This window comes from Mixophyes fleayi, chromosome 1 (assembly GCF_038048845.1).
Source record: "Mixophyes fleayi isolate aMixFle1 chromosome 1, aMixFle1.hap1, whole genome shotgun sequence".
Lineage (NCBI taxonomy): Eukaryota > Metazoa > Chordata > Amphibia > Anura > Limnodynastidae > Mixophyes > Mixophyes fleayi.
In genome coordinates this window covers 45553491-45572159 of record NC_134402.1, presented here as the reverse complement: position 1 = coordinate 45572159, position 18669 = coordinate 45553491, and the positions used below count along the sequence as shown (strand labels likewise).

At 43.9% G+C, this 18669-nt stretch overlaps 1 protein-coding gene across 1 annotated transcript in view; it reads left to right on the top strand.

Moving 5' to 3' along the window:
• The window catches only part of LOC142136838 (uncharacterized), a 166380-nt gene that overhangs the window by 108577 nt on the left and 39134 nt on the right, over positions 1 to 18669 (top strand). The window contains exons 12-13 of the mRNA XM_075194705.1: positions 13188 to 13334; positions 14684 to 14797. Coding sequence (XP_075050806.1) covers positions 13188 to 13334; positions 14684 to 14797 — 261 coding nt within the window. The remainder of the gene's footprint in view (positions 1 to 13187; positions 13335 to 14683; positions 14798 to 18669) is intronic.

The window sequence follows — 18669 nt, the reverse complement described above, 5'->3', positions numbered from 1 at the left end:
GCTACAGTTAAGTACCTGGCATAACAGTGTGTTGGCCTACCAGCTACCACACTACAGGACACAACACCGCTCACCTCCAATGGTGATCAGCATTCCAATGGAAGCCTTTTGAGTTAATATGTAGGATACCCACCCGCGTTGCACACTAAATAACAGATCGCTAGTCGGAGTCTATCTACAGAGCCTGCAGGTCCATTGCTTAGGCGTTCATGTCTCCTAAAAAGCTGAAGCCTACTGTTTTGGCTCCTCCAATTAAATTTTTGCCGGTGACTAAGTCTGCGACAAGCTCACCTTCTATGTCAAAAGACTCTCCTCCATCGACCCGGACCCCAGAACCAGTGCTTCCTCATCCTAGCGCCCCTCTCCCCGATTTGGGATCCGATGGAGCATTAACAGCAAGTACTCTATACCAAATGCTAACTGCTCTACAGGCTAATCTGACTTCTGAGCTGAAGGCGGCGATTGGTGGCCTGAAAACTGACATTACTAAGCTTGGCAACAACATGGACCATCTGGAGACCAAGATGAAGGAACTGGTCACCTCCCATAACAACCGTCTACCTCGCACAATTCTCTTCAGTGTGAAGTTACCTTTCTGTAAGACAAAGTTGCATGTCTAGAGGACAGCTCCTGCAGGAACAATATTAAGATTAGATGCATTCCTGGACTCTGTCTCAAATATAGACCTGCAGGACTATGTTGTCCCATAGTTCAGAAACTGCTACCTTCTGTGGAAGTTAAGGACCTTCTTATTGACCGTATACACCACCTCCCACGTCCTCGCTCTGCACTGTGGAATGTGGAATGACACTCTCCTTCGGGAACATTTCATCCACATCAAGGAGGCTAAACTCTGAGCGGCGCTAGATCTGAGTAATATAGCTGTGCTTAATGACCTGCAACTCTTTCAAGACCTCTCACTCACCACCATCAACCAAAAACGAGTTCTTCACCCAATCACGACAGTCCTGCGGGCAAATGACATTTCCTACAGATGGGGCTTTCTAGTCAAGTTGCTGGTTCAACATGAAGAATCTACTTATGTGATCTCATCCATTAAAGCCAGTTCTAAACTCCTAGAGGAATGGCACCTACCTCTACCTCCTAGACCTGCTGCACACAAGCCACCACCTCAACCAGAATGGACTCATGTTACTAAAGACTGAGTTTTACTGTCTTTGCTGAAGTCCTTACCTCCTTGGAACCCAAGGTCGCCCTCTCGGAAGCAATGTCACTATATATTTAGACCAACAACCCAGATCATCATCATGATCACCATTTATTTATACAGCACTACTAATTCTGCAGCGCAGTGCAGAGAACTCACTCACATCAGTCCCTTCCCCATTAGAGCTTACAGTCTAAATTCTCTAACATACACACACAGAGACAGAGACTAGGGTCAATTTGATAGCAGCTAATTAACCTACTAGTATGTGTCACGGGCACTAGGAGTCTTTACCCAGGGATCACCAGGTGATAAGCTTACCAGAGCAGTATAGATGGTAATATGGTTAGCGGGGTGATCACGGAACAGGAGACAGCAGATGATAGAGATGCTCGTGAAAGTCTATGACTAGCAGCACTGGTAATATATATGTAGAAGTACACGAGGAACTGAATGGACAAAGGAAACGTGAGGGTAGACAGTGGTCTGCGGTAGCAAGTTGTACCACTGCTATAGTGAGGAGGAATGTCCAACAGCAACGAGGAGGTGATGAGAGTCAGCGGTCTGCGTTTAGCAAGTTGTACCGCTGTCTAGGTGAAGGAATGGAATCCAGGTGGAGGTATCCGGGGAGTCAGTGGTCTGCGTTAGCAAGTTGTACCACTGAATATATATGTGAGGAGGAGCACAGGGAGAGACTGCAATACAGAGGATACACGGGCACCTTGAACTTGATCCACGATGACATGCACAATATAGTAATGACTGAACAGCACTGCAATAATACAAAGTCACAGAAACTATCCGGGCAAAAGATAACACAGTCAATGATGGCAATAGTCTCAGCGGATAGTAAGCTCCAGAGGAGAACAACTCAGTCCAGCAAGATATGCAATACACCAGCACAGTCAATGAGAAGTATGCATACCGTGGTTCAGGAGCAGGCTGTCAGACAGGAGTGCAGAGATACCTGAATGGCTGGAGGCCGGCAGGATGCAAAGTCCCTGGAGGGTGAAGCGGTAATCAAGTAGGTGCAGCGCACAGGTAGGTAGACCAGCAGGGATAACAACAAATACTCAGGAAGCAGTAGTATGTAGAACTGGACTCCTGGATGACCCTGAAGAGTAGCAATGGTCTAGACGAGATGAAAGCAGCGAGGCGTAGATCCGATGCAGACTGGCGAGTAGACACCGGCAGGAACACTGAGAAGCACGGAGAGCGGATCAGCTGCTGCAGACACAAGTAGAACTGAGGAGTAGCAGCCAGCAGGACTCTGCAGGTACACGGAGGTAGCGGGTAGAAATCAGCAGGTGCAGTCACGATAAAACACGGGAGAGTAGAGCTGAGCTGGAACTGTTGAGCACGGAGAGCAGCGGATAGGAATCAGCTGGTGCAGTCTCGAGGAAACACAGGAGAGTTGAGGTGAGCTGAAGACTGTAGTGCACGGAGGCAGCGGATAGGAATCAGCTAAACAGTCTCGATGAAACACAGGAGAGTTGAAGTGAGCTGAAGACTGTAGTGCACGGAGGCAGCGGATAGGAATTAGCTAAACAGTCACGATGAAACACAGGAGAGTTGAAGTGGTCTGGAAACCACAGGAGAGTTGAAGTGAGCTGAAGACTGTAGTGCACGGAGGCAGCGGATAGGAATCAGCTAAACAGTCACGATGAAACACAGGAGAGTTGAAGTGATCTGGAAACCACAGGAGAGTTGAAGTGGTCTGGAAACCACAGGAGAGTTGAAGTGGTCTGGAAACCACAGGAATCAGCAGCGCTGAATACACGAGGAAACACAGGAACACCTTCAGAGGCTCATGGGGAATGAGACTCCAAGATCAGGCCACGAGGTATGGAACTCAGGTGCTTTAAATAGGGAGTGTTGCCTGATCAGCCAATTAACTAAAGGGACAGGTACTGAAGGTTGAAAGGGCTGCGCATGCGCAGACCCTCAGGATGGTGGACGGCCACGGTTCCTAAATACACGGGAAGAAGCACTCACAGTCTGGTGAGTGACAGTATGTTTTTGGAATGTGGGAGGAAACCAGAGCACCCGGAAGGAAACCCACGCAAACACGGGGAGAATATACAAACTCCATGTCACGGGCACTAGGAGTCTTTGCCCAGGATATCACCAGATGATGGACTTACCAGAGTAATATAGTTGGTACTATGGTTCTCTGGTAGCAGCGTGACAACGGAACAGGAGAAACAGCAGATGGTGAGAGAATGCTCGAGGAAAGTCTATGACTAGCAGCAACTGGTAATGAGTAGATGAATGTACACGAGGAACCAGATGGACAAGGAAACGTGAGGAAAGTCAGTGGTCTGAGTATAGCAAGTTGTACCACTGCTATAGTGAGGAGGAATGTCCAGGAGTAGCGAGGAGGTAGTGAGAGTCAGCGGTCTGCGTATAGCAAGTTGTACCGCTGTCTATAGTGAAGGAATGGAATCCAAGTGAAAGTAGGTAACGGGGAAGTCAGTGGTCTGCATATAGCAAGTTGTACCACTGCTTATGTGAGAGGATACTTGAAACTGGTGTCACAGGGAACAGGAGTCAGTGGTCTGCGTCAGCAAGTTGTACCACTGCTATATATATGTGAGGAGGGGCACGAGGAGATGAATGTAAAGCAGAGTATACACGGGGCACACAGAACTTGATCCCACGATGATATCCACAATACAACGATAACTGACAAGCACTGCTAGAAGTATACAAAGTCACAATAGCTATCCAAGTAATAGGAAACAAAGTCAATGGTAACAATAGCTTCAGTGGATAGGAGGCTCCGGAGGAGAACACAACTCAGTCCAGATGGATATGCAATACAAAAGCAAAGTCAATGGAAAGTATGCATACCGCGGTTCAGGAGAGCAGGCTGTCAGAGAGACGTGCAGGGATACCTGAACGCCTGAAGGTCTGCAGGAGGAGAGACCACTGGAGGGTGGAAGCGGTAATCAGGTTGGTGCAGCGCACGGCAGGTAATCCAGAATCAACGAAGCAATGCTCAGGAAGCAGTAGTAAGTGAAACTGGAAACATGAAGAACACGGGAGAGTTGAGGCTGTCTGGTATCCAGTAGTAGTGGTGGAGGCAGCGGAGAGAAGGCACGCTGAACACGGGAGAGTAGAGGCGGTCTGGAACCCTGTAGTAGTAACAGAGGCAGCGGAGAGCTGACACGATAAACTCAGGAGAGATGAGACGATCAGGAACTCTGTAGAAGTAACGGAGGCAGCGGATAGGAATCAGCTGAGTGCAGGCACGATGAACACAGGAGAGTTGAAACGAACAGGAGTCCGGTAGTAATAGCAGATAGGAATCAACTGAATGCAGGCACGAGGAACACAGGAGAGTAGAAGTGGTCTGGAAACCACAATAGCAGTAAACAGGAATCAGCAGGAGCTGAATACACGAGGAACACAGGAACACCTTCAGAGGCTCATGGGGAATGAGACTCCAAGATCAGGCACCCAGGTAATGATCACAGGTGGTTTAAATAGGAAGGGTTGCCTGATCATCCAATCAATTGAAAGCAACAGGTACTGAAGGTTTGATAAGGGCTGCACATGCGCAGACCCTCAGGATGGTGGACGGCCACGGTTCCTGAACACACGGGAAATGGCACTCACAGTCCGGTGAGTGACACTCCACATACATAAGGCCATGGTCGGGAATCGAACTCATGACCCCAGTGCTGTGAGGCAGAAGTGCTAACCACTAAGCCACTATGCTGCCTTTCCCTTTCCACTCATTGGTGTGCTCTGAAAGCAGTCCTTTGAGGCTCGGCCATCCAAATTGGTTCCCGCTTAAAAGAACAGTACCTCTCCCACCAACGAACCTTCGAGTCCAGTTTGGCAACTCTGGAACTACAAAACCAGACACACCCCACCAAAGCCCTTCAAAGAGAAATAAACAACATAGGAAACAGCTCAATACCCTTTTTATATCTCACATGAAATCATCCCTCACCAAACTGCGACAGAAATTTTACTCCACATGCAACAGAGTCAGCTGGCTCCTGGCCCGCAAACTTAGAGTTAAACAATCAAGATATCGAGTAAAAGCCCTCCATGACTTGAGAGGTAAAAAGAACTACAATCCCGCTGCTATAGCTTATCATTTCGCTAAAAACTACGCCAAACTCTATAACTTGCAGGACAAGGATACTGTACAACCAACAGATGGCTCCATTTCTGCATTCCTCCACCATCTGAACCTCTCCTCACTAGATACAAATAGTCTGGAGCTACTTAAACTCCCTTGGTCCCAGCGAGAGGTCGAAGATGTTATCAAACGCCTACCGAAATACAAAGCCCCTAGTCGGGATGGTTTTGTTAATGCTTTCTATACCACATTTAGGTCAGAGCTGGCCCAGCTTCTTACTAACTTGTAGAAGCTTCCCAACTGAGCTGTTGGAAGCACAAATCATAACTATCCAGAAACCTGGCAAGGACCATTCCGACTGTAAGAATTATAGACCTATAGTGTTAGCGTATAGCGTTATAGACATATACGTTACTAATAATAATCTGAAAATCTACGCTAGGCTAATAGCTGATCGTCTGAACCCTTTTTTACCACAGTTGATCCACCCGGATCAGGCTTTATATTGGGCTGCCAGGCATCAGATAATACACCGTCGCATTTTGGATGTTGTGGACCTCCTGTCTGAGTCCCAAGAGGAGCTTCTTTTGCTTTCTCTAGATGCAGAAAAAGTCTTTGATAGGCTCCATTGGCTTTATTTGGAAGAGGTATTACTTAAATTTGATATTCATGGTAATATACTACACTCCATATTGGCCTTATAACAGGGACCTTCCGTGAAGGTATTCAGTAATGGCTTCCCATGTTCCCCTTTTTCTATCACCGATTATACTAGGCAGGAGTGCCCCCTTTCCCCTCTGATGTTTGTTTTTGCCATAGAACCTGTGGCCCACACAATTCGACAGACTCCTGACTTCCCGGGTATTAGTCTCCACTCATAACCACACAAACTGTGTCTGTTAGCAGACAATGTATTCTTATTTGTTACCAGCTCGGAGATCTACTTGTCAGCTTTGAATTATATCTTGGACCATTATAGTGCAGCCTCGTTCTACAAATTGAATGACATTAAATCTGAGGCCCTTCCTATCAATATACCTCAACACTCACTATTGATTCTACAAAAACAATTCCCCTTTGTGTGGGTAAAGGAGTCTCTGCCATACCTGGGTATACACATACCCCCTACCTTATCTTTTATATTTTAAACTAATTTTTTCCTGCTTTTCCTCCATCATACCTTTCTGGTCAAGAAATTGATTAACTACGAGGACTCCAAGCCCTCAGATGACAAAGTCTTAATTGAAGATGGGGGCTCATGTCAGGATGCAGTAATTATGGAACTGCAGTAGAATGTTCAACAACCTACACATTTGAATCTTAAGCACCAGTGTCACTGCTGCATGCAGTTTGCTTGAACGATTTGCCCTTATTCAAGATGACCAATGCTGCTGGAATTCATCTTGTTTTCTGACTTTGCCAGACAATTCTTCTACTGCCCTTAGTCCTGCATTCCTTTAAATTTCCTGATTGATTCTCTGTTAATGACCACTGCTAATGTTTGACCAATCCTGCTGACTGCCTATCTGTGACCTTAGCAATGTCTGACAATTTAATTGCCTGATTTCTCTGCCTCCCAGCCAATGGAGTTTACCACAGCTGTACCTGCTGTGACACAATGTCTGCTGTCTTTTTACATCCAGGAATTTGGCTTTTATTTTCTGTACTTTCAGGGAGAAGTCAGTATAAAATTACATTCTGAAACCTTATGGTTTATTGTCATCTTTTTTTTACCTTTCTCAGAATGATATACTAATTAATAATTTTATATTTTGGCTAATATTGGTTGAGGGGGAGTTGGATGAGAGGCGTTCGCAGACAACCCGTGACCACTTCACAAAGAAAATGAGTCATGCTTTACTAAATGTTTTAGTTTTCCCCAAAAGAGTGAGTTTCCTTCCCTCAAAGTTTCAATACACTTGGTCAATACAATTATTATTATTCTAAAGGCTATTCTCCAAATATCCTTCCTTAAAGAATCAGGCATTAATAGACAGTAAGAAATTTTTAACATCTGTCATTTTGTCTCATGTAATCCCATTCTTCAAGCACTTGTGTGATCCTGAAGATTGTTCATGTCAAACCTAGTGATTCTAATGCACTTTTTTATATACTCTATTTTCATAGTGTTTATAGCAGTGTTGGCTAACCTGTGACACTCCAGGTGTTTTGAAACTACAAGTCCCAGCATACCCTTCCACAATAAGCTGCTATATGTTGGCAAAGCATGCTGTGACTGTAGTGTCACAGGTTAGCCAACACTGATTTATAGCATCTTGGTGTGCTTATTCATTGCTAACAGGACATTCTTGTAGATTCGGGGTCAGTATCCATTAAAGCTTTAGAGTTTTCAGGTGGAGATGAAGTGGGAGCTTTGTTTTTCACAGTAGTATCACTTTCCCCTGCCTTATAATTGTGGAGACAACACTGTTTCCCCAAGTCTCCTCTGCAAGTGCAGCTACTCTCATGGTGATACACCAAGTGTGAACCAGGAGCCATATCATATTTTTATTACCCTATTGAGCAACATATTAAACCCTGTATGTTCTAACCATCAGTGCCCAGAATGTTATACCGAGTAATGACTTTCATTTTGCACATAGAATTCCAATATCGTCATAAGAATGGGATTTTTATACTTATGTAAAATCCGTTTCTCTTAGTCCATAGGGGGACACCGGGGACATTGGGGTATAGAGTAGTGACAGGGCGAACTGGCACTTTAAACTTCTGTTTAACTAAGCCCTAGCTCCTCCTCCTCTATACCCCACCTCCTGTCCAGCCTCAGTTTATGTTTAACCAAGCCCACAGAAAGCGGAGATAGAGAGAAACAGGAAAAGAGAATAAAATTAACAAACAACATTCTCATACCAACTACATGTCAAACAGTAGGAGAAACTAGAGCGTTAAGGGTGGGTGCCCGGTGTCCCCCAATGGACTAAGAGAAACGGATTTTACGTAAGTATAAAAATCCTATTTTCTCTGTCTTCCTTTGAGGGACACCGGGAACATCCCAAAGCTGCCCTACGGGAGGGAACGCTCAGAAGAAATTGCATGAAACACCTTTCTTCTAAAACTTGCATTCTTGGATGCAAACACATTAAACTTGTAAAAGTTAGTGAATGTGTGTACAGACTATCACGTGGCCGCTTTACACAACTGTTCTCTGGAAGCACCATAGCGGGCTGCCCAGGAAGCACTTACAGACCCTGTAGAGTGCTTGCATAGATTATTTGGGACAGGCTTCCCAGCCTTACTATAAGCTTGATGAATAACAGCCGTAATCTACCTAGCAATAATAACTTTAGAAGCTAGCCAGCCTCTTTTGTGAGCATGATAGAGACTCAAAAGATCTTCAGTCTTGTGCATCTTCTGAGACCTCTGCACATAAAATCAGAAGACTCGGACAACATTGAGAAAACCAATAGAAATATTGTTAACTGAATACATAAAATCAATCAGGACGGAATGACAATGTGTTGATTTAGATAAAAACCAGACACAACCGTAGGAAGGAAAGAGGTCCTGTTTCGAAGAACTGCCCTGTGTTTATGAAAAGCAAGAAGAGACTTGTAAGATAAAGCAGCAAGCTCTGAAAACTGTGCGTACAGTAGAAATGGGCACAACCGTTTCCGAATTCCACTGTATTCAAAGGTTCAAAAGGCGGATGCTGTAAAGCATTCAACACCAAATTCAAATCCCATGGTGGTACAGGAAGAACATATGGAGGTTGTACATGGAGAACGCCCTGAATGAAAGTGTGCACATAAGGAATGACAGCAAGGTTTCGTTGAAAGAAGACAGAAAAAGCTGACACCTGACCTTAAAGAGAACTAAGGCTCAAACCTCAATCTAACCCGTCCTGCAAGAACCTAGCGAACCTGGCCAAGCAAAAAGAAGTAGGATATCCCTTCTTTTTACACCAGTCAATAAAAGATTTCCAGACTCGATGAGAAATCTTTGCAGAGGTTGGTTTCCGAGCACAAAGCATGGTTTGCACCACAAGTTCAGAAACACCTTAGCGCTTAGGATCATAGCTTCAACAGTCACACCGTTAAAGCCAGACGTTGTAAACGTAGATGACAAAAGGAATCTTGAGTTAATAGATCTGAGCATAGCGGCAACCGCCACATCCGAGCTTGTCGATGTACCAGGCCCTCTGCGGCCAATCCAGCGCTATCAGAAGAACTGGAACACCCTCTCTCTTTACCTTTCTTAACACCCTTGGAAGCATGGCTACCGGTGGAAAAAGGTACACTAAGCAATACCTCCAAGGGACAGACATGGCGTCTACTGCAACAGCCATATACCATCTTGCACGGGAGCAGAAGAGGAGAACCTTGTGGTTCATCCGAGATGCCACCATGTCGACATTCGGATGACCCCACCATTCCACCAACTGACGAAGCACCTTAGGATGAAGGGACAATTTCCGCATGGCCAAGGGACTTTTGGTACCTCTCTGATGATTGAGATATGCCACTGACGTAGCATGGTCTGACTGAATCTTCACTGGCCTTCCCTGCAGCAAGTGTTGTGCGCTTATAAGAGCATGAAGACTGCTCACATTTCAAAGACATTGATTGGATGCTTGGATTCCTTTTGAGTAGAAAAACCCTGAAACAGAGTATGAAGACAGAAGGCCTCTAATCTTGAAGGCTGGCATCCTTTGTGATTAAAGTCCAATTTTAAATTGATAAATTGCGTCCCCTGGCGAGAATCTGTTTATGTAACCACCAAAGAAGCAACTAACTGGTCTGCGGAGGCAGGTGAAATACCTGGGCTGCCAGATTCACATGGTATTTGTTGCATTGCAACAGAAGATGCAACTGGGACTGCCGTGCATGAAACTGAGCAAACTGGACGGGCTAGAAAGTCGATACCATGTTGCCAAAAACGCTCATGGCGAAATGTACCGAAGGCTACCTTGCCACCAACCAAGATCTTACTCTGTTCTACAAGGCTAGAATCCTGTCTTGGTTGGAAAGAACACCCGTTTTGACAAATGTGAAATAAAAATACTCAAAAAGATCATTTACTGAGATGGGAGCAACTTGGACTTTTTGAAGTTGAGAATCCAACGGTGAAACTGTAGAGTCTGGATTACTACTTGGATATGTCGCCTAAAGCACCTTTGGAGACTCTGTCATTAAAAGAAGATCGTCCAGACAAGGGATGATTGTAATCCTCTTGGACTTTAGCAGAGCAGCCACGACCGGCATGATCTCTGTGAAGATACGTGGGGTCGTGGCCAGACCGAAGGGAAGAGCCTGAAATTGTTAGTGCTGTGACCGAACCGCAAACCTCAAAAGGGAATGATGACCCCTCTAGATAAGTACATGGAGATAGGCATTTTTGATCTCTAGAATCCCCATGAATTTTCCTTGTTCCATGCCGTGAATGACCGAGCTCAAAGACTCGATCTTGAACCTCTGCACTGTGACATGGGTGTTGAAAGAGTTTCAGAGTCAGAATTGGTCTGAATAAGCCCTTTGGTTTTAGTACGAGAAAAAGGTTGTAATAAAAACCCAAACCTCTCTGAGAATCTGGCACAGGAATCATCACTCCGGAATAAAGGAGGGATAGAATTGTTTCTCGTAAAACAAGTTGCTTTCGTGGACAAGTGGGTAGCCCTATGGCAAAAACTGTCTGGGAAAAAGACCGAGCAGATCGATCTTGTATCCTCAATCCACTACACCCAAGCCCAGACATCAGTAGTATACTGCAACCACTGATCCCTGAACAAGAAAAGACGAGCTCACACCACTGGCGACAGCGGAGGAGCAAAATGTCCGTCATGCGGACTGCTTGTTTGCAGGTTTCGCTGCTGGACGTCAAACCGACTAGGCCTGGCGTCCACGCAGCAAACCACCCCTAGGTGCTGATGACTGGCCTGTAGAAGATTGGCCTGAGGAATCTTAACCCCGAAACCTTCCTGAGGACTGAAAGGACTGGAATTTGGATAATCTTTGTTTGGGAGCATTAACTGGGAGAAAAGTGCCCTTTCCACCTGTAGCTTGACTGATAATGGAATCAAGCTGGGGTCCAAACAAAAGACCCCCAGAAAACGGTATGGTCTCAAGAATCTTTTCAGACTCCCCATCAGCCTTCCAGGACTTAAGGCAGAGAATACGACGAGCTGAAACTGAAGAGGCAGAAATACGTGCACCAATCAGTCCTGCGTATGTAGTTGCCTCTCGTAAATAATCTATCGCCCTCTGAACTTGCTCCACTAATGGAAGCAGTTCAGAGGAAGGCCTGCCTGCCAACAAACCTTGAAAACGGTATTTTGACCAGCATTCTACTGCTTTGTTAACCCACGCAGATGCCAAAGCAGGCCTGAAAGAGGCACATGCTGCCACGAAAATGAACTTAAGGACGGCCTTAACCTAATGCTCTGTACCATCCTTAAGAGTGGCTATGTTAGGACAAGGAATAGTAGTTACCTTGGCTAACCTTGTAACTGCAGCATCCACACGTGGAAGCGTCTACCATTTAGCAAAAAACTTCAGGAGAAAAAGGATAAACCGGCTGCAGCCACCGAAATACTTGGAACTTGCTATCTGGGGAAGTCCAAGGCTCTGACAACAAATATTCCGATAAGGAAGAAGCCAGGAAAAAGAAAGAATTTTTTTTTTTTCCCGTGCAAAAAAAGGAGCCTGTGCAACATGAGGAACCTCTTACTTAGGAAAGTGAAGTACCTGACACACAGCTTGTATTAATTCCTCCACACTCTGGCGAACCGAATGAATCTCCTCCACAACCGAAGGAGCATCCATGTCAGAATTCACAGCTAAATTACCTTCATTCTGGGAACTACAATCAAATCTGGCTTATTTTCCTGAAGTTGTGGTGCCATTTCTATCAGGACTCAGGACAGAAAAGGGGAGCTATAAAATGGCTGTTTATTCTGGTGTCTGCACACAAAATAGTGAGAGACCACCATGGAGGAAGTGTAATAGATTCCCCCAGGACCCAGCACTGAATTGGTAACATTCAGTCCTCAACCAATCCAGTGCCTAGCAAAGCTCACTATGTTAGTGACCCTTGTCTGACCCTGTCTCCTGAGCTAAAAACAGAATCTTTTTTTTTTTTCATAGAATGACTGCTCCTAGTAAGAAGCAGCCTGCTCAGGGACACACTGCAATTTTCTACCCCACTCAGCACTGTGCTGGGAGAGGGTTTTACTTACCTTCTGCCACCCCTCCTCACGCAGTGTCTGCAGTCTATCTGACTGTCCGATCAGGAGGAAGGACACAGCCTGCGACGACTGTGCCTGGCTCCTAGGAGGGTATGAAAACGTTGGGAGAGGAAGGCTGGCAACAGAGGCACCTCTCTCAGCACCTCCGATCCCCCCCCCTCCATACAGCGCTTGCCGCATGCTGCATACTGCAGATTCCTGCCATAAAATAATAAAAGTAACAGAAGAAGGCTGCTGAGCAGCCCAGACACAGCCCTTTCGCCGGGCACTTAAACTAGACTGAGGCTGGAAAGGAGATGGGGTATAGAGGGGGAGGAGCTAGGAATTATTTAAACAGAAGTTTAAAGTGCCAGTTCGCCCTGTCCCTACTCTATACCCCAATGTCCCCAGTGTCCCCCAAAAGAAGACAGAGAAAATTAAATTTATAATATAGATATTTCTCTCCAAATATAACAATATATTAGCTATGCCACCATGGCTATTAAAACGCTAATAGTAGGCATCCACATAAAACACAATATCTCTCACTTCACAGATTAGAGTTGAAGGAAAGGAAGCACGTTGTTCATCTACACACAATATGCCTCATTCAGGGTTTTGCCTTTCCTTGGATTAAGAGCATTTATGAATGAATGAACTTGAGGAACCTGTGTCTTTTTATGTAGTCAAAGAGAAAACATTTGAATGTACCTTAACAGCTGAAATTTGTACCCGTCATTTAGGTGGATGTTGTGGTTCTCCTATCAGAGTTTGGATTCAAGTTAGCTGGCCAAGAAGTTAAGGACACACTGAGAAACAGCCGTTTCATTAAAAATTGGATAAAGAATTCTCAAGCGTATAAGCTTATGTTTCTTTCCTATCCAGAAAAGGTTTGACTTTTTTTAGTTGAAATGTGATTTTTCAAACTAAGGGTAACAATTCATTATTTATTGGTTCTCATTTAGTTCTGATCAAATAATAATAAATAAAAAGTTATTTATTAAAGAACTTATCCCAAGGTGCTAATAGGAAAATCTTTGATGTTACATTTTAGTTATTACGGCATGCAAATTTTAGATCTAAGGTTGTGATCCTGTAAATAACTGGGCAAAGCAAATGCTGGTCGGTCGTTGATACAAGGGAAAATTGGGCTTATATCAATCTATGCGTATGGAGTGTAAATAGCACAATTTCACAAATATTATGCACCACATGCCTACATAATTTATCATTAGTAAGTTAACTTTATCATTACAAGACCCCAATTTTCCCACCAGTGGCAAAATTACCTTTGGTGCAGCAGGTGCAGTGCACCAGGGCCCATGGAGATAATGGGGCCTGCTGCACGGGGAACTAACAAGCTGTGGACCCTAGTTCCCTCCTCCCCGTTTCCCTGCATCGGAGCCCACAGCTCGCTAGTTCGCCTCTGACCCCCACCCCATGTTGGGATCCTCACAATTTGGGAGATACTCACCTCCAACCATTCACCCCCTTTCTCTTCCATTTGTCACAAGAAGGGTCCTAACTCTAGTCACGGCAGTCAGGAAAATGTTGATTGCCAGCGCCAGGATCTAATAGCTGTATAATCACTCCCTCTGTAGCAGATCATTTTTGCAGGTTAGCCTTAAATGCAAAGAGTTCAAATATGTAACCTTTTAGACCACAATTGTGTACTTCTTAGGGGAGCTCAATTCTTTGGACCCCAGTTTCAAGACCAAAACCATATGTATCCCCTAGTTTCAAATAAAGAACATATAACAATCCTTCTCCCATTGGAAAGGCAATGGATAGCCGTCACTTTGATAAAAAGTCTAAATAACACTCCTTCCTGATAGACTAGCCTGTGGATGTCCTTCTCAAATAGATGGTTAATTGTCACTCCTTCAACTTTATAAACACTGCTCTTTTCTTTCAATTAATAGTGTAGGCCCCTCCCCAGTAGGTAAGGAGAGTCAGTCCAACAGGTATAAGTAGAAGGTCCATGGTACCACAACAATTACCCACATTTTTAATAATAGAACATAATAGAAAGGTATGCATTTCTAACACTCTACAATGTCCTGTTATCTGTGCCCATCTATAGGACAATCTTCACTATTTCCACTCCTTAAACCTGGTGGAGGATTGTGTGTTTAGAGTAAGTGGGGATCTGCTAAAAGGGGCTACACATACAAAGAAAAATTTATGCAGCAAGCAAAACCTCTGTGCAATCAAATTGATATATTGTGTTTATCGTTAGGATCAAACGTTTCTCTGTGGAAGAAATGACGGAGATAAACTGAAGAAAATAAAACTTCAAGAAAATGGAAAAAGAGATAAGGAGTTTCAAGAGCTTGAAAAACTAATACATCCGGTGAGAACTAAGCACATATTTGTAACGAAAAGTATACCGTGTATAAAATTTAATTTCCTGTTTTTCCAGTAGATCCTAGACTGCCAGTACTATATCAATTACCAAAAATCCATAAATCACTGACCAATCCGCCCCCGGCAGGCCCATAGTCTCTGGTATCAACTCACTTACTACTAACTTATCCAGTTACATCGACTTTTTCCTGCAACCGATAGTGGCTAAACAGAAAAGCTATCTTAGGGACACAAGCCACACTTTAGAGGTCCTTAGCAGAGTAAACTGGAAGGAAAATTTATTTTTTATGACCTGTGACGTCACGTCACTATACACCATAATAGATCATGAAGCAGGATGCAAACATGTACAATGTATCCTCTCTAACTATTTAGAACTACCCACACAACAAATAGAATTTCTGCTAGATAGCATCCGATTCATTCTAGAACATAATTACTTCTGGGCCCCCAGTGGATACCATAGGCAGATTCGCGGGACCGCGATGGGTACGAAGTTCGCACCAAGTTACGCGAATCTGTTTATGGCCCACTGGGAAAATGAACATATATGGGCAAACAACCCTCATTCAGATCATGTCCATCTATGGCAAAGGTACATAGACGACGTCCTCTGTATTTGGACAGGCACAAGAGAAGGACTCGATTCCTTTCTCCAGCACATTAATAATAACAACCTTAACATCCGATTCACAGCCAATATCAGTCAAAATAGAGTTGAATTTTTAGATTTAGATATCCACATTAAGGACAATAGAATCGAAACAAAAACCTTCCTAAAGGAAGTAGACTGTAACTCCTTTATCCCGTACACAAGCAACCACCATAATAACTGGCTTAGAAACATCCCAAAAGGGCAATTTATACGACTGAGAAGAAACTGCTCGACCATTGAGCAATATGATGCACAGGCTTCAGTCTTGAGGGATAGGTTTCTAGAAAGAGACTACGATCCAAACCTTGTTAGACAGGCCTATTTGGAGATTAGGGGAACCAATAGAGAGGCCCTACTAGTAAAGAAAAACAAACGTCCCGACACCATTGCCAATAAAATCCCTTTCATCACCCGCTTCAGCAACGATTCTAAACAATTTGAGAACATCATTAGAAAAAATTGGCATGTTCTGTTAGGAGATGAGGACCTTAAAGAAATATTACCTGCCAAACCCTCTTTCACTTACAAACGGGCAGACAATCTGAAACAGAAACTAGTCAAGAGCGGCATACAACCCAATACACAGGAGCAAATGAGCACGTGGCTTAAAGATAATGAAAATGGCTTCTACTATTGTAACAGATGCCAAGCGTGCAAAACATGCCAAAAGAAAGATACAAAACCGATTAAATCATTCAAGTCTTACTCTACAGGAGAAGTACATAAAGTGAGAAACAAATTGACCTGTGACACCAGGGGCATTATTTATCTGCTCGAATGCCCATGTGGCAAACAATATGTTGGAAGGACTGGGAGAAACTTACACATAAGAATATCAGAACATCTCCGGAACATTAAAAAAGGATTTGAAGCACATAGTGTTTCAGATCATTTCTCTAAACATCACAAGAAGGACCCCACACTGCTAACCTTTATGGGGATATGTAAAGTACCACCAGCATGGAGAGGTGGGGACTACACAGAACGTATATCCAGAGAAGAATCAAAATGGATCTATCTTCTGAAAACGCTCAAACCGCATGGTCTTAATATTGACTTTGAGTTGTCCAAATTCCTTTAATTTTTATTTTGATGCTTTACTCATTTTTTCTGCATAACTATCCTGCATTTAACATCTTCGCTAGCACACCCTTCAATCCAAGTGCCTTATACAAACACACATGGCACAACAACAGTTTAAACTATCCTTGGCTATGATTGGTGGATAGATTCCAGCCCACCGTTATGGGACCAATCATATTTGACATACATGCCCACCGACTGCTATATAGGGATACTTCCCCATAGGCGATCTAACTATCCCTGAGGAAGCCATCATTGGCGAAACGCGTAGGATACCAGCACAGTCATAACTTTGACTTCACATGCTGTCACATCAGAGCGGAGATTACATTCTCTCCATTTAGCCGCATGCGCATGCGCGGATCGACATTGGAAGTTCACCCAGCTGCGGCCGCGGCTTGACATCACTTCCGCCGACACACTATCGCCTCACCGGGAGTATCTCTTCACTGCGAGACATTTAAGATAGGAGAGAGTCTATCACTTCACCCGGGATCGGGTAAGTCCCCTCTAATATGGCATCCATTAGAAGTGGAAGACTATTCCATTTGGAGTCTATCGATAACTGCATCACTGCAGCACATCATGTCCTCGCTATTAACATTTGGGTCAGTCTACACAAGACATACCCATGGTTATCACACTCAGTGATTTTTTAAACAGATGCAAGATTGCTTCACTATTACACTGACACTATTGTCTGTGCAGTACTTCAACATATGATTATTTATACTTTACAATCAACTACAGTTTGGGAAGGTTCGTCGGTTACAGCGATATCTGCACCTACCAGGGACTATATCGTGCACACTCACGAGGCCCATATGGAAGAATGCTTATCGGTCTAATAGACTGTGAACACCGACTCCTTCTAATTGGGACCTCATATCTTTATACAGATTGATGTCCAATATACTGCATATTTGTATCATATGTGACGATTGAACTCTTTACTATTAGAGACCACATATTGATCTATATCCATTGGCACCAGCATTGACGTCTGATCTATGCCAGTCAACAGGTATATATTTGCACCCTGTCTACTTTGCATACTGAATTACAGTCTGTTATTTTGTCACTGAGTATTCACATGCATTTTGCATCCATCATTGTACATTTTGACTTCAGAGAAATTATTTGTGGCGATTGAACTCTTTATTATCAGAGTTCATTTATGTACCTATCTGACATATCATTGGTATAGGATTACTGCCACCATCCAGCTGAATAGCAGTATCCGATTGCTTTTACATTTATACTACTGTCTGCTATTTGTGGTACTGGACCTTCTAACCCACTTGTACTAATAAAGTGGTTTTGCTACACCTATACTATATTTGTTATTTTTGGCGCCACGGGAATCTCCAGTATATCCCATTTCTTTGACGATGCAGACCAGCCATTTGTTTATAGGTGACAAAATCAAGCTTTTAAGGAGAAGAACACGCTACCTATGGTTAAACATGGTGGAGGATCCATAATGTTGTGGAGCTGCTTTGCTGCCTCTGGTACTGGAGGCCTTGATTGCATGAATCGTGAAATCTGAGGATTACCAAGGCATTTTGGAGAAAAATGTGCTACTAGATTTGGGTTGAAGAACATGGGTTATCCAGCATGATAAAGACCCAAAACACACACAAAAGCACAAAAGAATGGTTGACAGGAAAAAATGGACGGTTTTAAACTGGCCAACAATGAGTCCTGGGGGTAAATGTATCAAGGTCCGATTTTTTCAGCGTGTTAAAATCCCATGACCATTTTCCACGACCGTGAGAAAATCCCCTAATACTATTAATAGAACTACCGCAATGAGCTAAGCTCATTGCGCATCGGAGCTCCTACTAGGTAGGAGCTGTTTGCGGCGGCTCCTCCCTTTTTTATTTTTCTTCAATCAAGCCAGAAGAATCGTGGATCTTACAAATATGGGGCCCCCTTGGCCGAAGAAAGGAAGACTTCAAGCAACGATGGGCCCCTCTGGGCAGAAAAACTGAACAGATTTCAAGCATGGACTTTTGGAAATACAAATTTCTTTTGAACATTTTCAAGCATGGACTTTTGGAAATACAAACTTATTTTGGACATTTTCAAGCATGGAAATTTGGAAGTACAAATTTCTT